Below are 22,027 nucleotides of genomic sequence, written 5' to 3'. Positions count from 1 at the left end.
GCAATATTGGGGTGGGAGTTACCCGATTTTCCAGGTGTTGTGTGTCTCAGTTCCCCTGGCTAGGAAAAGGGATTCCCTTCCCCCTTGCGCTTCCCAGGTGAGGCGATGCCTCGCCCTGCTTCAGCTCTGGCTGGTGGGGCTGCAGCAGCTGACCAGCACCGATCGTCCGGCACTCCCCAGTGAGATGAACCCAGTACCTCAGTTGAAAATGCAGAAATCACCGGTCTTCTGTGTCCTCGCGCTGGGAGTTGGAGACTGGAGCTGTTCCTATTCGGCCATCTTGCTCCGCCCCACTTCTAATATTTTACCATTAAAAGTGGTTTATCATCTTCGTCATGTTAAGAAAGTTCCCTTCTATTTTGTCAAGAGACTTTCAAAAATTACAAATGGGTTTAGATTTGTGAGGTGATCATATATATCTTTCTTTAATCTGTTAATGTGGTGAATTAACTTACAGATTTTTCTCTTTGTTGATTCATCCTTAGGATAAACACAACTTAAAAATATTGTGGTGGATTCGATTTGCTAAAATTTCATTCATGGCTTTTACATTTATGTTCATGGCTGAAATTGTCTTGTTCTTTTCTTTCTCTACTGTCCTAATCTGATTTTGTTTCTTAGATTACAATGACCTCATGGAGCGAGTTGTGGAGTAGTCTCTCTTTTTATATTCTCTGTAAGAGATTGAATGTAATTGGATTGATTGTAATACTGATTTACAGTATTTATAGGGTTTTCTTTTTCCTTTCTTTTCTATAAAATTTTTCTCATCATTTTTCTTTTTTTTTTTTTAGTGGTTTGCATTTATATACTTTGTTTCTTGTTAGTAGTTAGGCTTGAAATTCTACTATACAAGTTTAATTTAAAGGCTGAAGTTAAACAAAATCTTTATACCCTCTTCAAACAATAGACTTTAGAACACTTTTAGCTCCAGTTACCCCTCTTCTAATTTATATGCTGTTTTATTCTCTTTTTAAACTGAACAAATAGGTATTGTAATTGTTATTTTATAGAGAAAATTTGATTGATGTTTTTATATTTAGCATCTTATTTACTCACGATTCTTCCTTGCATCCCACACTACTCATCCAGGATAATTTTTCTTCATGAACTGCATCCTTTGGAAATTCTTTTAGTGGAAATATATTGGTACTTAACTCTTAGTTGTTGAGCATCTGAAAGCATGTCTGTTTCACTTTTGTTCTGGAAAGAGAGTTTTGCTAGATACGCAGTTTTAGTTTGACAATTATTTTTACTCAGAACTTTGAGATACTATTCTACTGCTTTTAGATTGCACTATTAGATGGAAGATTGGGCTAGTCTTTATATTGATCCTTGGTAGGGGATTTGTCTCTTCTCTCTTTGTTCTCTTATGATCTTCTTTTTGTCTTTTAGGTTCTGTAGCTTTTTATCTAGTGAATAGGCCTGTCTTGCTTTCTTTTTATTAATTTTACTTCCTCAGTGGTGGTGTACTTCTTGAAACTATATGTTTATGTCTTATGACAGTATTAAAAAATTCTCAATCTTTATATTTTAAAATAGTTTCCTCTTCATTTTCTTTGTCTTTTTTTTATATTTTCTACTTTCTTCTTTTTCTGTGCAGCATTCTGGGTAAGTCCTTCAAATATATCTTCAATTCCCCTCTTCATCTATTTCTTTTCTTCACTTAACCATTCTATTGAGTTTATTAACAATTTTTTATTTATAGAAGTTTATGTCATTTGGTTTTTTCAGATATGTTTGATAATTTCTTATAGTTTATTATTTCTTGATTGTTTTATGATTCTATCTTTTATGTCTTAACATGAAATATATCCTGTTAATCTGTATCTTATATCTGACAAAATATTTTGGCTGTTGCTGTGGACAAAATCTAATTATGTACTGTTACAAGAGGTATATTTTTAAGTAAATGGAAGTGTTAGAAGAAAAGGATGGAGAAAGCAAAACATTACAAAAATAAAAAGGGGCATTTTGTAATGATTAGGGATTTTATCCAGAAGATAGAATTCTAAATTTGTATAGGTTTAATAATATAGCCCAAATTTATAAATCAAGAATTAATAAATGTACAAGGAAGAATAGATAAGTAGTCAATGATTATACTAAGAGATTTAACTCAGATTTCTCAGCATTTAATAGAACAAGCGGATGGAGAATACCATTAAAGATTAAATATAGCAATACCATCACCCACCATTACCTAGAAAACATTCATAGAATATTACACTCGAAAACTGAAGAATATGTTTTTCTTAAAGCACACGAAGGATATTGATAAGAATTGCCCATACATTGGGTCATAAAGGAAATGTGAAATATTTTAATAAAGAACTGGAATCTTACAGAATATGTTCTCCATTCGTAAGTAATTAAACAAGAAATAAGCTTTCTTAAAATAAAAAATAAGATTTTTTTAAAAAAGAAGTAACAGGATAAGTTTGATAGAAACTTGGGAGTTTTGTCAATCTATGGATTTTTTTCATTGATATGACAAATGGTATTTTATAAGCCAGTACTCACAAAATTATATGTTGCTATGTTTTTGGAAAATTTGAAATACACTGCTGAATCGTACTCTAATTAATTATGAATTACTCATAGCAATGATTTATTCAAAATTTATTTATAGAACTTCTATAAACATCAGTCATAGCTGTAGCTACAAAAGATGCAGTTGTGAACAAAGCTGTGAACAAGCCAAAGTCCCCACTTGAGGGTTTCAGGCTAGTAAATAATTCCAGATGATTACAATGTAATGTCATAAGGCAAAGCAGATTGAAGCGGTACACTTTGCTCACAGGTGAATTTTGTAGGGATTATTTAGTTTACCTGAAAATGTCTTTATGTAACCTTCATTTTTGAAGGTTATTTTTATTGCAGTTGCATTCTAGGTTGACAGTTTTTTTTTTTTTTTTCAGCACTTTGAAGTTATCACTAAAGATGTCTACTATTGGCCAGGCGCAGTGGCTCACGCCTGTAATCCCAGCGCTTTGGGAGGCCGAGGCAGGTGGATCACCTGAGGTCAGGAGTTCGAAACCAGCCTGGCCAACATGGTGAAACCCTGTCCCTACTAAAAACACAAAAATTAGCTGGGTGTGGTGGCAGGTGCCTGTAATCTCAGCTACTCAGGAGGCTGAGGCAGGATAATTACTTGAACCTGTGAGGCGGAGGTTACCGTGAGCCTAGATCGTGCCACTGCATTCCAGCTTGGGCTTGGTGACAAGAGCCAAACTCCGTCTCAAAAAACAAACAACAACAACAAAAAAGATGTCTGCTATTAAGAGCTGACTCTGATGTCAGTGGTTGCTTTTTTTAGTTCCCCCTGTATGTAATGTTTCTTGCCCTCACTTCCAACTTTGCTTTCTTTTTTGAACTCCAGTATTGCTCAGCTACTGAATTTCTACAGACTCACAGTCCTACAGTAGCTATTTTTGTCAGGCTGATGGAGTCAAGTGTAGCTTAGTATTCGTCCAAAAATTCAAGGTTACCTGTATAGTTTCTGGAACACCGTCCAAAATTTGACCTGAAAATTCCTGCCGTCTCAGCAGCCCTGAGCTCCAATCTTTGTTTATTCTACCCACCTGTTCTTAATTTAGGCTCCTACTTGTCTATGCTACTATTTGAAGTGTCCCCAGCCAAAAACGAGAATCAATGGAGAGCTCAACTTCTCGGTTTCCTTCTTTCAAGTATCACAACCCTGTCCTGTTTGTAGACCGATGCCTGAAAACAGTTGTTTCATATATTGTGTCCAGTTTCAGATTGGTTTACAGTGGCAATCTAAGTTCTATAGCCACTATTTTGTCTTGGCTAGAACTGGAAATTGTACTAATCTTTTTGTTGGCAGAATGGAATTTGTTTTTTAGAATTTGCATTTACAATAATGCTACCTAAAAAGCATTTCACTAATTCCACCTTTTAGTCAGACAATGAAACAACTTAAAAAAATTGAGATGCTTAAAAATTGAGTAAATCCTAAATTTTCCATGGTAAAAAGTGAGTTTTTAAATTAATAAAAGGTTGTTTTAAAGTTGATTAAAAAGCTATAAATAGGGAGAAAAGGATCAGAAGTAAAAATAATACTTGAAGAGCCAAAAGATATAAAATTACCCTTCAATCAGTTTTATTCACTTTTCATCCATTTATTCATTGATTCAACAGATATTTATGGAAGGCTAAGTGTTGGAGATACACAGATGACTTAGTCTTTCCCTTCAAAATATCATAGGAAAATATGGGAGAAATACATACAAGTAAATAATTAAAAAGCAATATGGAATAAAATCCACTAGAGAGGCATTCTGCCAATTACCTGATCAGCACTCCTTGAAGCTATCAGGGTTATCAAAAACAAGGAAAGAGAAACTATCATAGCCAAGAGAGCCTAAGGAGACGTGATGACTAAATGAAATGTGCCATTTCAGCTGGGATCCTGAAACAAAGAGAGGACATTAGTTAAAAACGAAGAAACTCTGGATAAAGCATGGACTTTAGTGAATAATAATGTAGCAATTAATAATATTGGTTCATTAATTATAACAAATGTACCATAATAATGTGAAATGTTACCAATGGGGAAACTGAGTATGGGGATATATGGGACTCTGTATTATCATCTCAATTTTTCTGAAAATCTAAAATTGCTTAAAAAATAAAGTCCATTTAAATAACAATATGAAAATACAGTAACTTCATGAAGTCCAAAGGAGTGGCTCCAACAATAAATATTTAATAAGTATTTATTTTTATAGTGGTGCTAACTTTGATATAAATGTTTCAAACACTATTTTCTTTTTTAAAAAATTTCAGCATGGATACTGATGGGTCAATGACAGTAGACTGGGATGAATGGAAGTACTACTTTTTACTGCATCCTGCAAAAAATGTCACTGAAATTATTCATTTCTGGAAGCGTTCTACTGTAAGATTACTTTGTATTTTACTTTGTTTTTATTTTGTTCTAAATGTCATAGCTGTTAGGATAATATAACCCCTAAAATACTTGCAGCCTCAGGGGCTAAACTTACAATATTTCCCCCCAATAATGTTTTGCTAATTTAATGAGGGGTATTAGTATTACGTGTATAAACATAGCAACCAGTTTCTTTGTTTTCCCAAATCTAGAACTTAACATCATAATCTACCTGTTGAAAGTGCCTATTTTGTGTTAAGAATTAATTTCCATGACATAGTATTTAGATTGTCCTAGAAAAGTGAAAAATAATATATTTTTCTTTTTTCACAGATATGCTGTATCTGATTGGGTCTTCTGTCATAGAAAACATAAAGTCAAATGTTAGGATTTGAAAATTTAGAACCAGAAAGGGTCAAATATTTAATAATCTACCTGCTCATGTTATATAAGCACTTGACTTGGAGTTGTAACAAGGAGATCTTGTAATTGAAGACTTTGTTTCCTTTTGCAGATCTCGGGTGTAGGGGTTAAGTTAATTATTTTTTCATGGCAGACTATTCTCATTCACCCTCCTGAGTTTTTGCCTCCTCTCCATAGAGAACATAGGGGAAGCAAAGAGTACAGGCTCTGGACTGCCTGGGCTTGAATTCCACATCTGCCACCCACTTGCTATATCAACCTCTCTGTGCATCATTTTCCTCAGTTATATAGTAGAGATAAAAATGATAAACGTTTTGAGAATTAGATTAGTACATTAGTTAGTATATTTAAAACAGGGCTGAGCACGTAAGTGTTCAATACATGTTGTTATGATAGACACTTATTCTATCTAATATGTTTCATTTGTGTTCTTGGATATTTATATATTTACATATTCTTAGGATGCATGTAGTATTGTTTCACACATGTGTTTTTGATTTGTATAGCTAGTGTTGTGCTAGAGGCCACATCTGATTTCTTACTTTATGATTTGTCCTTGACGTTATATGCTCATCTAATTTATTGCTTCTAACATACTCATAGTATGAACTTATTACTTCTTTCTTGTCTATCCCCCAAGAAATGGACATCTATTTTTTCTCCAACTTCACCCATAAAAAATGCTTTCCTTTTATGTACTTTAGAGAATTTCACACAGTTTTGTAAGTCAGAGGGAATACATTTTACAACTGCTAAGGTATCCAGTTTCAATTTTGTTTTAATTTCATGAAATATTGCCATATTTTTTTTCCAGAATGGCTAGCTGTAGCAATTCACACTCCTGCCAGAATGTATGAAGGTTCCCATTTCTTTATGTGTTGTTTATTACTTGGTATTATTCAGTTTTATAGTATTTGCTGTTCTGTTGGGCATAAAGTTGAACTTCATTGTTTTAACATGCATCTCCTTGATTCCTAGTACATTCTGAACATCTCTTCATAGGAAGATGATATTCACATATTTTTTCTATGAATTGTCTGTTTATATGCTTTATCTAGTTTTTTATGGATTTTCTATCATGTCCCTAACGTTTCATAAGAGTTACATATTTATCCTAGATAGTAATCTTTGATGTACTCAGACTTGCACATATTTTTTCTAGTATGCCATTTGTCTGTTGTTTCTTTGTTTTGTCCATGATATTCCTGGTTGAACAGAAATCTTTGATTTTTGGTGAGTAAATCCACAAAATATGTAATGGTTTACAATTGTGGTATCTTATTTAAGAAGTGCTTTCATACCTCTTGGTCACAAAGATGTTCTCTATCTTCTATTAATTCTATGGTTTCTGCTTTTACATTTAGGCCTTTAATGCATCTGTTAGTTCAGATTTCTATACGATTAAAAGCAGGGCTCTGATTTTATTGTTTTTATATGTAGAGGGAATTTTCTCACACATCAAGCTTCCATAAATACTTGGATATTTTCTTGAACTTTCTTTTTGTGTTCCATTGTTTTTTTTTTTAATGCCAGTGTTGAACTGTCTTTATGACTATGGTTGTGTAGTATAATACTGACCTGGTAAATACTTCCTCTTTGTCTTCCTTCCCTCATTGATTTTTCTTATCTTAAAATAATTATTCATTTTATTTATTTATTTATTTATTATACTTAAATTTCTGGGATATATGTGCAGAATGTGCAGGTTTGTTACATAGGTATACATGTGCCATGGTGGTTTGCTGCACCCATCAACCCATTACCTGGGTTTTAAGCCCTGCATGAATTAGGTATTGGTCCTAATGCTCTCCCTCCCTTTACCCCTCACCCCCTGACAGGCCCTGGTGTGTGATGTTTCCCTCCCTGTGTCCATGTGTTCTCATTGTTCAACTTCCACTTATGAGTGAGAACATGTGGTAATTGATTTTCTGTTCCTGTGTTAGTTTGCTGAGAATGATGGTTTCCAGCTTCATCTATGTTCCTGCAAAGGACATGAACTCATTAGTTTTTATGGCTGCATAGTATTCCATGGTGTATATGTGCCACATTTACTTTATCCAGTCTATAATTGATGGGCATTTGGCTTAGTTCTAAGTCTTTGTTATTGTGAATAGTGCTGCAATAAACATGTGTGTGTGTGGATATATACCCAGTAATGAGATTGATGTGTCAAATGGTATTTCTGGTTCTAGATCCTTGAGGAATCTCCACACTGTCTTCTACAATGGTTGAACTAATTTACACTTCCACCAACAGTGTAAAAGTGTTCCTGTTTCTCCACATCCTCTCCAGCATGTTGTTTTCTAACTTTTTAATGATCGCCATTCTAACTGGCGTGAGATGCTATCTCATTGTGGTTTTGATTTGCATTTCTCTAATGATCAGTGAGGATGAACTTGTTTTCGTATGTTTGTTGGCTGCGTAAATGTCTTATTTAGAGAAGTGTCTGTTCGTATCCTTTGCCCACTTTTTGATGTGGTTGTTTTTTTCTTGTAAATTTGTTTAAGTTCCTTGTAGATTCTGGATATTAGACCTTCATCAGATGGATAGATTTCAAAAGTTTTCTCCCATTCTGTAGGTTGCCTATTCACTCTGATGATAGTTTCTTTTGCTGAGCAGAAGATCTTTAGTTTAATTAGATCCCATTTGTCAATTTACGCTTTTGCTGCAATTGCTTTGAATGTTTTAGTCATGAAGTGTTTGTCCATGCCTATATCCTGAATGCTGTTGCCTAGGTTTTCTTCTAGGGTTTTTATGATTTTAGGTTTTACATTTAAGTCTTTAATCCATCTTGAGTTAATTTTTGTACAAGGTATAAGGAAGGGGTCCAGTTTGAGTTTTCTGCATATTGCTAGCCAGTTTTTCCAGCACCATTTATTGAATAGGGGATCCTAAAGAAGCAAGAGCAAACAAATTCAAAAGCTAGCAGAAGAGAAGAAATAACTAAGATGAGAGCAGAACTGAAGGAGATAGAGACACAAAAAACTCTTCAAAAAATCAATGAATCCAGAAGCTGGTTTTTTGAAAAGATTAACAAAATAGAACAGTAGCCAGACTAATAAAGAAGAAAAGAGAGAACAATCAAATAGACACAGTAAAGATAAAGGGGATATCACCACTGACCCCATAGAAATACAAACTGCCATCAGAGAATACTATAAACACCTCTATGCAAATGAACTAGAAAACCTAGAAGAAATGGATAAATTCCTGGACACATACTCCCTCCCAAGACCAAGCCACGCAGGAATCGAATCCCTGAATAGACCAATAACGAGTTCTGAAATTGAGGCAGTAATTAGTAGCCTACCAACCAAAAAAAGCCCAGGACCAGATGGATTCACAGCCAAATTCTATCAGAGGTACAAAAAGGAGCTGGTACCATTCCTTCTGAAACTATTCCAAACAATAGAAAAAGATGGACTCCTCCCTAACTCATTTTATGAGACCAGCATCATCCTGGTACCAAAACCTGGCAGACACACAGCAAAAAAGAAAATTTCAGGCCAGTATCTTCGATGAACATTGATGTTAAAATCCTCAATAAAATACTGGCAAACCAAATCCAGCAGCACATCAAAAAGCTTATCCACCACGATCAAGTTGGCTTCATCCTTGGGATACAAGCTGGTTTAACATACAGAAATCAAAATGTAATCCATCACATAAACAGAACCAGTGACAAAAACCACATGATTATCTCAATAGATGCAGAAATGGCCTTCGATAAAATTCAACACCCCTTCATGCTAAAACCTCTTAATAAACTAGGTATTGACGCAACATATCTCAAAATAATAAGAGCTATTTATGACAAACCCATAGCCAGTATTATACTCAATGGGCATAAGCTGGAAACATTCCCTTTGAAAATCAGCACAAGACAAGGATGCCCTCTCTCACCACTCCTATTCAACATAGTGTTGGAAGTTCTGGGCAGGGCAATCAGGCAAGAGAAAGAAATAAGGGGTATTCAAATAGGAAGAAAGGAAGTCGAATTGTCTCTGTTTGCAGATAACATGATCATATATTTAGAAAACTCCATCATCTCAGCCCCCAAACTCCTTAAGCTGATAAGCAATGTCTCAGGATACAAATTCAATGTGCAAAAATCACAAGCATTCCTATACACCAATTATAGACAAACAGAGGGCCAAATCATGAGTGAACTCCAATTCACAATTGCTGCAAATAAAATAAAATGCCTAGGAATACAACCTATAAGGAACGTGAAGCACCTCTTCAAGGAGAACTATAAACCACTGCTAAAGGGAATAAGAGAGGACACAAACAAATGGAAAAACATTCCATGCTCATAGATAGGAAAAATCCATATCATGAAAATGGCCATACTGTCCAAAGTAACTTATAGATTCAATGCTATTCCCATCAAGCTACCATTGACTTTCTTCACAGAACTAGAAAAAACTACTTTAAAGTTCATATGGAACTAAAAAAGAGCCTGTATAGCCAAGACAATTCTAAGCAAAAAGAACAAAACTGGAGGCATCAGACTACATGACTTCAAACTGTACTAGAAGGCTACACTAATCAAAACAGTATGGTACTGATACCAAAACAGATATATAGATCAATGGAACAGAACAGAGGCCTCAGAATTAACACCACACATCTACAACCATCTGATCTACGACAAAACTGACAAAAACAAGCAATGGGGAAAGGATCTTTCTTATCAAAATTAGCTTAGTTTTTTTTTTTTTTTTTTTAAGAAGAACCTCTATTTTAGATTTTAGATTTTCTTAATTTCAACTGAATTTTTGATTTTCTTAATTTCAACTGTATATTTTCAGAAACTTGATTGTGATTACATTTGTCTTGGTTTGGGCTGCTCTAAGAAATTACCATGTCCCAGGTGATTCAAACAACAAATCTTGATTTCTCAGAGTTGTGGAGGTTAGAAATTTGAGATCAGCGTGCTGATATAGTCGGGTTCTTGGTGAGTGCACTTTTCCTGGTGTACAGAGGGCTGTCTTCTTTCTATTCCCTCACATAGTGGAAAGAGAGCTAGCTAGCCCTCTGGTGTCATCTTGTAAGGGCACTAATTCCAATTATGATGGATCCACTCTCATGACCTAATTGTGTCCCAAAGGCCCCCAACTCGAAATATCATCACATTTCGATTAGGATTTCAATATATGAATTTGGAGGCATACATTTCATTCATTGCATTCTGCCCCTGGCTCCCCCAAGTTCATGTTCTTCTCACATGCAAAATAAATCCATTCCATTCCAACAGCCCCCAAATACTTAACTGGTTCCATCGTTAACTTTAAAAATCTGAAGTCCAAAGTCTCATCTAACTATCATGTAAATTGGATGTGGGTAAGATTTGAAGTACAATTCATCCTGAGGCAAATTTCTCTGTAGCCGCGAACCTGTGAAAGTAAGCAAGTTATGTGCTTCCAAAATATATAGGCATAGGAGAGACATTCCCATTCCAAAAGGGAGACAGAGGAAAGAAGGAAAGGAAAGATGGGTCCTAGGCAAGTTAATAGCAAGGCAAGCTCTGTGAGATCTTAAGGCCCAAGAATAATCATTTTGATGTTCTACCCTCTGGACTCATGGTGGCAGTGGTTCCTCATTTATGACTCTGGCCAGTGGGGGTGGTGTCCCAGTGGGTCCCAACAGCCCTGCCCCATGGCTCTGCTGGGTGTAGGTCCCACCCTTTGAAACTGAGGTGGAGGCAGCCCCATTCTCAGGCTCAGCCCATGGCACTCTGGGCCGATGGTGGGAGTGGCAGCTCTGTAGATTTCTGAATCTCCTTTGGAGTCCTTCTTCCCTTGTTTTGGATAGTGCATGTTTGCTGTTTAGTGGTTGAGTCCTGTAGTCCTGAAGTTCTAAGAAGTCTGATGGTCTTCCTTAATTGTATCCTATTTTCTCTTTCTTTTTTCTTTTTTTTTTTTTTTTGAGACGGAGTCTCGCTCTGCCGCCCAGGCTGGAGTGCAGTGGCCGGATCTCAGCTCACTGCAAGCTCCGCCTCCCAGGTTTACGCCATTCTCCTGCCTCAGCCTCCCGAGTAGCTGGGACTACAGGCGCCCACCACCGCGCCCCGCTAGTTTTTTGTATTTTTTAGTAGAGACGGGGTTTCACCGTGTTAGCCAGGATGGTCTCGATCTCCTGACCTCGTGATCCACCCGTCTCGGCCTCCCAAAGTGCTGGGATTACAGGCTTGAGCCACCGCGCCCGGCCTATTTTCTCTTTCTTTTAGTCTTAGCTTGCTAGAGATTTCCTCTTGCTAATTTCTGCTAGAATTGCCCTATCTCTGTTCCTGGTTTCTGTTGAGATGGCTGATTAAGTCCATGGTTCACACTTACACGAATCTCCTTTTCAAGTGGTTAGTTCACCATACCCTTAGTGTTCTCTTCTGAACATGTTTTTAAAAAATTTTTTTTGTAACATTAACAGTTCAGAATTTTTCAAATATTTAAGTTTTGGTTCCTTTTTTCTTAAGGATTCCATCTTCAACTTGTTTCTCTCTTCTTACCTTTTTCTATAAGTGATCGGGAAGAAGTAAGCCACTCCTTTAACACTTTGCCTAGAAATTTCCTCTGCTAACTATCCAATTTCATCACTTACAAGTTCCACGTTCCACAAAACACTAGAACATAAATACAATTCAGCCAAGTTTTTTACCACTTTGTAACAAGGGTGGGCTTTCCTCTAGTTTCTAATAACATGTTTCGTCATTTCCATTTGAGGTTTTATCAGAATGGCCTCTACCATCTAACATCATTCATAATTATGTACTGTCTTAAGAAGACAGAAGCTTTCCGTACAGCTGTCCTCTTTTATTTCTGAGCCATAATCACACTTGCCTTTAAAATCCCATTATGGCAGCATTGACATTTTCTAGCACGTACTTCACAGTTCTTGTAGCCTATACCCGTTACCCACTTCCAAGACTGCTTCCACATTTTCATGTACTTGTTATTGCGATGTGTCATTTCTCAATACCAATTTCTGTCTTAGCCAGTTCATGATGCTATATATACTGGGCTACTTAAACTGCAGGCATTTATTTTTCAGAGTTCTGAAAGCTGGTAGTCGTAGATCAGGTTGCCAGCATGGTTGGGTTCTTGGGGAATGCCCTCTTCCTGGTTGACAGAGGGCCATCTTCTTGCCATCCTCATATAGTATGGAAAGGGAGCTAGCTAGCTGTCTGACTTCTTATGAGGCTTCTGAGGTAATTATTTCTCAAAGGCCCCACCTCCAAATACCATCACACTGGGATGAGGGTTTCAACATTTGAATTGATGGTGGAGGGGGATACAAACATTCAATCCATTGCAGCATTGAATTTATAGAATAATTTGGGTAAAATAGGTATCTTCATAATTTTAATTTACTCTATCCACAAACATGATCAAATTCTCTCTATTCAGATCTCTTCTTATATTATTTAACAGAGTGTTACATTTTTTTCCCTGAAATGGTCTTCTGTACTCTTTGTTAGGTTAAATCTTAGATGCTGTATAGATGTTGCCACTATTGTGAATGTATCTTCTTTCCTATTATATTTTCCACTTGATTATTTCTGCTTTCAGAAACTCCTTTTTGTAATTTGATCTTCTTTGTGGTACTTTGCTGAACTCTGTTATTTATTATAACAATTTGCCACCTAATGCTTTTGTTTTGCCTTGTTTATATTTTCTTAATGATTTTATTTCTTTTATTTTAGTTCCCACATGAAAATCTTTTTAGCTTATATCTTTGGCCAGAATCTTCAGTACTATGTTAGATGGTAGTAGGGATGGCAATCATTGTTTTTTATTCATGAAGCATTTTTTTAAATGCTTCTAAAATTTCTTCTATTAAATATGATGCTTGCTATGTTGTTCTTATAATTATTAGCAAACTAAGGAAGTTTTCAGAATTTTAAAAATAGAATTATTTAAATACATTTATATAACATAAAATTCACCCATTGTAAGAGTGCAAATAAATTCAATTATTTTAGTAAATTATGAGAACAGTACAACAATCACCATAATCCATTTTTAGAACATTTCCATTATCCCAAAAATTCCTGGTACTTGTTTACAGTTAATCTCTACTCTTCTACCTATCCCTGGACAACTGCTCTTTACTTTCAGTCAGATATATATTTTTTAATGATAAATCAGTGATGAGATTTATTAAATGCCTTTTTTGCATCCGTGGAGATAATTTCCAAGAAGCAGTGCAGTATAGCATACTGGTTAAGAGACAGACTCTGAAACTACACTTCCTAGTCTCAAATTATAACGTTGACAATGACTGATTGGCTGTGTAACTTGGGCAAGTTATTGAATCCGTCTGTGCTTCAATTTCATGAGTAAAATGAGTATAATGATATGAACTATATGAAATTTCTGATATCCAACTATTTTTGACCTACAAGAATGGTAATTTGCAGAAAGTCCCCATCAGTGAGCAGGTTCTCACAGATGTGGCCCCTCAACCTTGGACTTCTCAGCCTCCATAATTGCATGAGCCCAATGAATAAATTTCTGCGATAAACTATCGATCTATCTATCTATCTATCTATCTATCTATCTATCTATCTATCTATCTGTCTGTCTGTCTGTCTGTCTGTCTGTCTGTCTATCTATCTATCTATCCATCCATCCATCCATCCTATTGGTTCTGTCTTTCTGGAGAGCCCTGACTAACACAGAGTGCTACCATGTTTTCACCATTTCATGTTTACGGAAGGATATATTTTATGTGTTTTTCAAACTACTGGTACCTGTATTCTGCGAGTTTTTCTTTCCTAGGCTCCAACTGATACCATATATGTTTTGATATATGGTGTTTGTATTGTCGTTCAGGCACCATTCATTTTACAATTTCTCTCTGAGATTTCCTCTTTAATCCTAGGATTAATTAGATATATCTTTATTTTATGTGTGTGCATAATTTTCTGGCCAAAGGTTTCCTTTTAAAGACATCCTTTTGTTATGTATGATATTGAAATATAGTCAGGGATTGTAGAGGGTATGATATAGATTCCTGGGAATTTATTGTGGTTTCCTTTGTAGCCTATTAAATGGTCGATTTAAAAAAATATATTCTATGCATGTATCCTAAAAAAATACATATTTTTTTGCTTGTTGGATGTAAATTTCTATATAAATCAATTAAGCTAATTATTTTATATGCATTATAATTTTTATTCTGTTTGATCTGTAAAATTCTGAGAAGAATATTTTTAAAATTAGCAAGTATAGTTGCTAATTTATTTCTTCCTGTAGTTCCATTGGTTGTTGCTGAAAATATTTTGAGGCTATGTGGTTAACGTGTATTTATCTTCGTGATTTTTATATCTTTTTGATTAGTTGTTCCTTTTAACAATCTCTCATGATGTTTTTCTTCTCAAGTTCAATCTGTATCTTCTCCTAAACAATATAGGTATACTTCAAAATACTCTTACTTCCATTTGGTTTTTGCCATAACCCATATTTTCTTGGTACTATCTAGAATTTTAGTGGATTTTATTCGATATAGTTATATGTGTACAGTGTGTATCTTTTTCTTTTGAAAAAAATAATATATTTTAGCTGACTTTATTTATTTATCCTTGCTTCTCATTTATGTTTTAATGTTCTCCTGGGTTTATTTCTCTGTTTGCTGGAGTGCCTCTTCCAAGAATGTTTTCAAAGAGGGTCTTTGTGTGCTAAGTCTGCTGAGATGTTCAATAATTGAGAATATTGTTCTTGTATGTTTGCTTTTAAGTGATATTTTTGTTTAAAATTCTAGATTAAAAGTTTCTTTCATTGATTGGTTTGAAAATATTACTGCATTACCTTCTTACACCATATGACCTCAGTTGGATTCTTGTTTGTACATTGTCCCTAGGTATCCACAGGCATCGGTTCCAGGATCCCACTCTCCCCCTCAACGCCTGCTGTCAATACCAAAATCCATGCATACTCTAGTCCCGAAGTTGCCTTGGTAGAACCTGTTATATGAAAAGTCAGTCTTTGGTATCAGCAAATTGCACATCTTATGAATACTGTATTTTCAATCTGTTTGGTTCTAGACATGAACAGATACAGAGGGCCAACTCTATTTATTGCAAAGAATCTGTGTATAAGTGGACCTACACACTTCAAACCTGTGTTGTTCAAGGATCAGCTGGTTTGTTCTTTATCTCAGAACACTTAGAAAACTTTTTCTCTCCTCATCTTTGATGTTTTAAAATGTATTGTAATGCATTTGGATGGCCAGGAGTGGTGGCTCATGCCTTTAATACCAGCACTTTGGGAGGCCAAGGTGGGCAGATCTCTTGGGCTTAGGAGTTTGAGGCCAGTCTGGGCAGCATGCCGTAACCCCTCTATCAAAAAAATACAAAAATTAGCCAGGCATGGTGGTCAGGAGAGTCAGAAAGGTGAAGTGGGAGAATCATCTGAGCCTGGGAAGTGAATGCTGAAGTAAGTGATGATAGTGCCACTGCACTCCAGCCTGGGTGATGGGAGTGAGACCTTGTCTCAAAAAAAAAAAAAAACAAAAACAAAATAAAGCAAAACAAAACCTCTCTCTCTCTCTCTCTCTATATATATATATATATATATAAAAAATATGTAACTATGTATATCCATATATTATATATATGTGTATCTATATATTATATATGTATATCTATATATTATATATAATCTATATCTATGTATAGCTATATATAGTTTCTATATATATGTAGTATATAATACATTTAGGTAAGCTTTTCTCAAATATCTTCTCTGAGCCCTTCCAATATGAGGTGCTTCATCTCTCTCCAATTTTGGAAAATTGTTGGTTATTCTTATATTTTCTTGACATTTATTTTTTCTACTTTTTAAAGACTCCTTTCTTGTTCTATCTTCACAGTCTCTTACCTTTTCATTTCTAGTCTCTGTGCCTTTCTTCCTGCCTGATGTTTTCTGGGAGAGTTCCTTTACTTGATCATTGTTTGGCTGTAGCCATTTGGTTATTTATTCCATCGGTGGGTAAAATTATATATTTCACGTCTAATATTTCTACTTCGTTCTTCTTTATACCTCAATGCCCCCATTTGGTGAATAATATGCAATATAGCTCCAATATTTTGGAGAATATTTATTATTATATTTATTATGTATATTTAAAATTCTGACTGGTGTGTGATGGCATCTCATTATGGTTTTGATTTTCATTTCTCTAATGATCAGTGATTATATTAGTCCATTTTCACACTGCTGATAAAGATATACCCGAGATTGGGAAGAAAAAGTGTTAATTGGACTTGCAGTTCTACATGGCTGAGGAGACCTCAGAATCATGGCAAGAGGTGAAAGACACTTCTTACATGGTGGTGGGAAGAGAAAATGAGGAAGAAGCCAAAGCAGAAACCCTTAATAAACCCATCAGATCTTGTGAGACTTATTCACTATCATGAGAATAACATGGGAAAGACCTGCCCCCATGATTCAATTACCTCCCCCAGGTCCCTCCCACAACACGTGGAAATTCTGGGAGATACAATTCAAATTGAAATTGGGTAGAGACACAGGCAAACCATATCATTCTGCCCCTGATACCTCCAAATCTCATGTCCTCACATTTCAAAACCAATCGTGCATTCTCAACAGTCCCCCAAAATCTTAACATTTTAGCATTAACCTACAAGTCCACAGTCCACAGTCTCATCTGAGAAAAGGCAAGTCCCTTCCACCTCTAAGCCTGTAACATCAAAAGCAAACTAATGACTTCCTGGATACAATGGGTGTACAGGTATTGGATAAATACAGCTATTCTAAATCAGAGAAATTGACCAAAACAAATGGGTTACAGGGCCCATGTAAGTCCAAAATCCAGTGAGACAGTCAAATTTTAAAACTCCAAAATGATCTTCTTTGACTCCAGGTCTCACATCCAGGTCATGCTGATGTAAGAGGTGGGTTCCCATGGTCTTGGGCAGCTCTGCACCTTTGGCTTTGCAGGGTACAACTTCCTTCCCAGCTGCTTTCATGGGCTGGCATTGAGTATCTGTGGCTTTCGCAGGCACACAGTGCAAGCTGTCAGTGCATCCACCATTCTGGGGTCTGGAAGACAGTGGCTCTCTTCTCACAACTCCAGTAGGCAGTGCCTCAGTAGGGACTCTGTTTGGGGGCTCTGACCCCACATTTCCCTTCCACAGTGCCCTAGCAGAGGTTCTCCATGAGGGCTCCACCCCTGCAGCAAACTTTTGCCTGGGCATCCCGATGTTTCCATACATCTTCTGAAATCTAGGCAGAAGTTCCCAAACCTCAGTTCTTGACTTCTGTGCACCTGCAGGCTCAACACCACATGGAAGCTGCCAAGGCTTGGGGTTTCCACCTTCTGAAGCCACAGCCTGAGCTGTATATTGGCCCCTTTCAATCATAGCTGGAGCATCTGGGACACAGGGTACCAAGTCTCTAGGTTGCACACAGCATGGGGACCCTGGGTCTGGCCCAGGAAGCCACTTTCTCCTTCTGGGCCTCCAGGCCTGTGATAGGAGGGGCTGCCATGAATGTCTCTGCTATGGTCTGCAGACGTTTTTCCCATGGTCTTAGGGATTAACATTAGGCTCCTTGCTACTTATGCAAATTTCTGCAGCTGGCTTGAGTTTCTCCCCAGAAAATGGGTTTTCTTTTCTATCACATAGGCTGCAAATTTTTCAAACTTTTATGTGCTGCTTCCCTTATAAAACTGAATGCCTTTAGTAGCACCCAAGTCACCTCTTGAATGCTTTGTTGCTTAGAAATTTCTTTCACCAGATACCCTAAATCATCTCGCTCAAGTTCAAAGTTCCAGAAATCTCTAGAGCAGGGCAAAAATGCCTCCAGTCTCTTTGCTAATACATAACAAGAGTCATGTTTACTCCAGTTCCCAACAAGTTCTTCATCTCCATCTGAGATCACCTCAGCCTAGACCTTATTGTCCATATCACTGTCACCATTTTGGGCAAAGCCGTTCAGCAAGTCTATAGAAGTTCCCAACTTTCCCACATTTTCTTGTCTTCTTCTGAGCCCTCCAAACTGTTCCAATCTCTGCCTGTTACCCAGTTCCAAAGTCGCTTCCACATTTTGGGGTATCTTCAGCAATGCCCCACTCTACTGCTACCAATTTACTGTATTAGTGCTTTTTCACACTGCTGATAAAGACATACCCGAGACTGGGAAGAAAAATAGGTTTAATTGAATTTACAGTTCCACATGGCTGCAGAGGCCTCAGAATCATGGTGGGAGGTGAAAGGCACTTCTTAAATGGCAGTGGCAAGAGAAAATGAGGAAGAAGCAAAAGTGGAATCCCCTGATAAACCCATCAGATCTTGTGAGACTTATTCAATATCACAAGAATAGCAAGGGAAAGACCAGCCCCCATGATTCAATTACCTCCCCTTGGGTCTCTCCCATAACACATGGGAATTCTGGGAGATACAATTCAAGTTGACATTTGGGTAGGGACACTGCCAAACCATATCACTGATATTGAACATTTTTTCATATGCTTGTTGGCTGCATGTATGTCTTCTTCTGAAAAGTGCCTGTTCATGTCCTTTATACACTTTTTAATGAGGTTATATGGTTTTTTTTTCTTGTAAATTTGTTTAAGTTCCTTATAGATGCTGGATAATAGACCTTTGTCAGATGTATAGTTTGCAAATACTTTTCCCATTCTGTAGGTTGTCTGTTTACTCTGTTGATAGTTTCTTTTGCTGTGCCGAAGCTCTTTAGTTTAATTAGATCCCATTTGTCAATGTTTGCTTTTGTTGCAATTGCTTTTGGTGTCTTTGTCATGAAGTCTTTGCCCCCTATGTCCAGAATGGTATTTCTTAGGTTATCTTCCAGGATTTTTATAGTTTTATGTTTTACATTTAAAATCTTTAATTCATCTCAAGTTGATTTTTGTATATGGTGTAAAGAAGGGATCCAGTTTCAATCTTTTGCACATGGCTAGTCAGTTATCCCAGAACCATTTATTGAATAGGGAATCCTTTCCTCATTGCTTGTTTTTGTCAACTTTTTCAAAGATCAGGATGGTTGTAGGTGTGTATCCTTATTTCTGGGCTCTCTATTCTGTTCCCTTGGGCTATATGTCTGTTTATGTACCAGTGCCTTGCTGTTTGATTACTAGAGCCCAGTAGTATAGTTTGAAGTTGGGTAACGTGATGCCTCCGTCTTTGTTCTTTTTGCTTAGGATTGTCTTGACTATGTAGGCTCTTTTTTGGTTCCATATGAATTTTAAAATGGTTTTTCTCTAGTTCTGTGAAGAATGTCATTGGTAGTTTGATATTAATAGCTTTGAATCTGTAAATTCTTTTGGGCAGTATAGCCATTTTAACAAGATTGATTCTTCCTATCCATGACCATGAATGTTTTTCTATTGTTTGTGTTGTCTCATTTATTTGAGCAGTGTTTTGTGATTCTAATTGTAGAGATCTTTCACCTCCCTGGTTAGCTATATTCCTAGGTATTTTGTTCTTTTTGTGGCAATTGAGAACATTATTGTATTACTGATTCCACTTTTGCGTTGGATGCTGTTGGTTTATAGGAGTGCTAGTGATTTTTGTACATTTATTCTATATCCTAAGACTTTGCCAAAGTTGTTTATCGGCTCAAGGAGCTTTTAGGCTGAGACTTTTGGTTTTCTATATGTAGAATCATGTCATCTGCAAACAGGGATAGTTTGACTTCCCCTCTTCCTATTTGGAAGTCCTTGATTTCTTTCTCTTGTCTCATTGCTCTGGCTAGGATTTCCAGTACAGTGTTGAATAGGAGTGGCGAGAGAGGGTATCTTTGTCTTGTGTCAATTTTCAAGGGGTATGGTTCCAGATTTTGCCCAAACAGTATGATGTTGGCTGTAGGTTTGTTGTAGGTGGCTCTTACAATTTTAGCAGGAATAGTACCAGCTTTTCTTTGTACAAGTGCAATAATTTGTATTTTAAAGTATGTTTCTTATATGCCTAGTTTATTGAGAGTTTTTAATATGAAACGATGTTGGATTTTGTCAAATGCCTTTGCTGTATCTATTGAGATAATCGTGTGGTTTTTGTGTTTAGTTCTGTTTATATGATGAATCATATTTATTGATTTGCATATATTGATCCAACCTTGCATCCCCGGGATAAAGCCTACTTGATCATGGTGGATTAACTTTTTGATGTGCTGCTGGATTCAATTTGCAAATATATATATAGTTTTAGAGACAGAGTCTCACTCTGTCACCCAGGCTGGAGTGCAGTGGTGTGATCTTGGCTTACTGCAGCCTCGTCCTCCTGGGCTCAAGCAATTTTCCTACCTCAGCCTCCTCAGTACCTTGGAACACAGGTGTGTGTCACTGTACCTGGCTATTTTTTTTTTTTTTTTTTGGTTGGGGGGATCAGTGAGTAGAGATGTGATTTTGCCATGTTGTCCAGGTTGGTTTCAAATTCTTGAGCTCAAGTGATCTGCTCACATTGGCCTCCCCAGATGCTGGAATTACAGGCATGAGCCACTGTGCCTGGCCGTTTGCAAGTATTTTGTTGAGGATTTTTGCATCAATTTTCATCAAGGATATGGGCCTGGTGTTTTCTTTTATTATTGTGTCTCTGCCAGGTTTTGGTATTGGGAAGATGCTGGCTTCCTAGAATGAGTTCAGGAGGAATCCCTCTTTCTCAATTTTTTGGAAAAGTTTCAGTAAGAATGGTACCAGCTCTTCTTTGTACATCTGGTAGAATTTGACTGTGAATCCTTCTGGTCCTAGGCTTTTTTGGGGGATTGGGGGTTAGTAAGCTATTTATTACTGCTTTGGTTTCAGTTTCAGAGCTTGTTATTGGCCTGTTCAGGGAATCCATTTCTTCCTGGTTCAGTCCTTAGTATGTGTATCCGTCCTGGAATTTATCCATCTCTTCTAGGTTTTCTAGTTTGTGTGCATGGAAGTGTTTGTGGTAGTCTCTCATGGTTGTTTGTATTTCTGTGGAGTCGGTGGTAACATCCCCTTGGTAATTTTTAATTGTGTTTATTTGGATCTTCTCTCTTCTGCTTTATTAGACTGACTAGTGGCCTATTTATCTTATTAATTTTTTCAAAAACCAACCCCTGAATTTGTCGATCTTTTATATGGTTTTTTGTGTCTCAGTCTCCTTGAGTTCGGCTCTGATTTTGATTGTTTCTTGTCTTCTGCTAACTTTGGGGTTGGTTTGCTCTTGCTTCTCTATTGCTTCTAGTTGTGATGCTAGGTGGTTAATTTGAGATCTTTGTAACTTTTTGGTGTGGGCATTTAATGCTATAAATCTCCCTCTTTTTTATTGTACTTTATGTTCTAGGGTACATGTGCACAACATGCAGGTTTGTTACATATGTATACATGTGCCATGTTGGTGTGCTGCACCCATTAACGCGTCATTTACATTAGGTATATCTCCTAACGCTATCCCTCCCCACTGTCCCCTCCCCACAATAGGCCCCGGTGTATGATGTTCCCCTTCCTGTGTCCAAGTGATCTCATTGTTCAATTCCCACCTATGAGTGAGAACATGCGGTGTTTGGTTTTCTGTTCTTGCGATAGTTTGCTGAGAATGCTGGTTTACAGCTGCATCCATGTCCCTACAAAGGACACAAACTCATCCTTTTTTATGGCTGCATAGTATTCCATGGTGTACATGTGCCACATTTTCTTAATCCAGTCTGTCACTGATGGACATTTGGGTTGATTCCAAGTCTTTGC

General features: G+C 36.7%; 2 protein-coding genes across 2 annotated transcripts in view; one reads left to right on the top strand and one right to left on the bottom strand.

The window, feature by feature from the left end:
- Positions 1-4,142, bottom strand: part of LOC112635616 (neuroblastoma breakpoint family member 6-like) — a 21,567-nt gene extending 17,425 nt beyond the window's left edge. Inside the window, 1 exon segment of the mRNA XM_025403850.1 lies at positions 4,132-4,142. Within this exon segment, the coding sequence (XP_025259635.1) occupies positions 4,132-4,142 (11 nt within the window).
- Positions 4,143-4,810: 668 nt separating this feature from the next.
- LOC112628448 (calcium-binding mitochondrial carrier protein SCaMC-1-like) overlaps positions 4,811-22,027 on the top strand; it is a 47,494-nt gene continuing 30,277 nt past the window's right edge. Inside the window, exon 1 of the mRNA XM_025391177.1 lies at positions 4,811-4,921. Within this exon, the coding sequence (XP_025246962.1) occupies positions 4,811-4,921 (111 nt within the window). The remainder of the gene's footprint in view (positions 4,922-22,027) is intronic.

Source organism: Theropithecus gelada, chromosome 1 (assembly GCF_003255815.1).
Source record: "Theropithecus gelada isolate Dixy chromosome 1, Tgel_1.0, whole genome shotgun sequence".
Classification (NCBI taxonomy): domain Eukaryota; kingdom Metazoa; phylum Chordata; class Mammalia; order Primates; family Cercopithecidae; genus Theropithecus; species Theropithecus gelada.
This window is presented reverse-complemented; position numbering and strand designations above follow the sequence as displayed.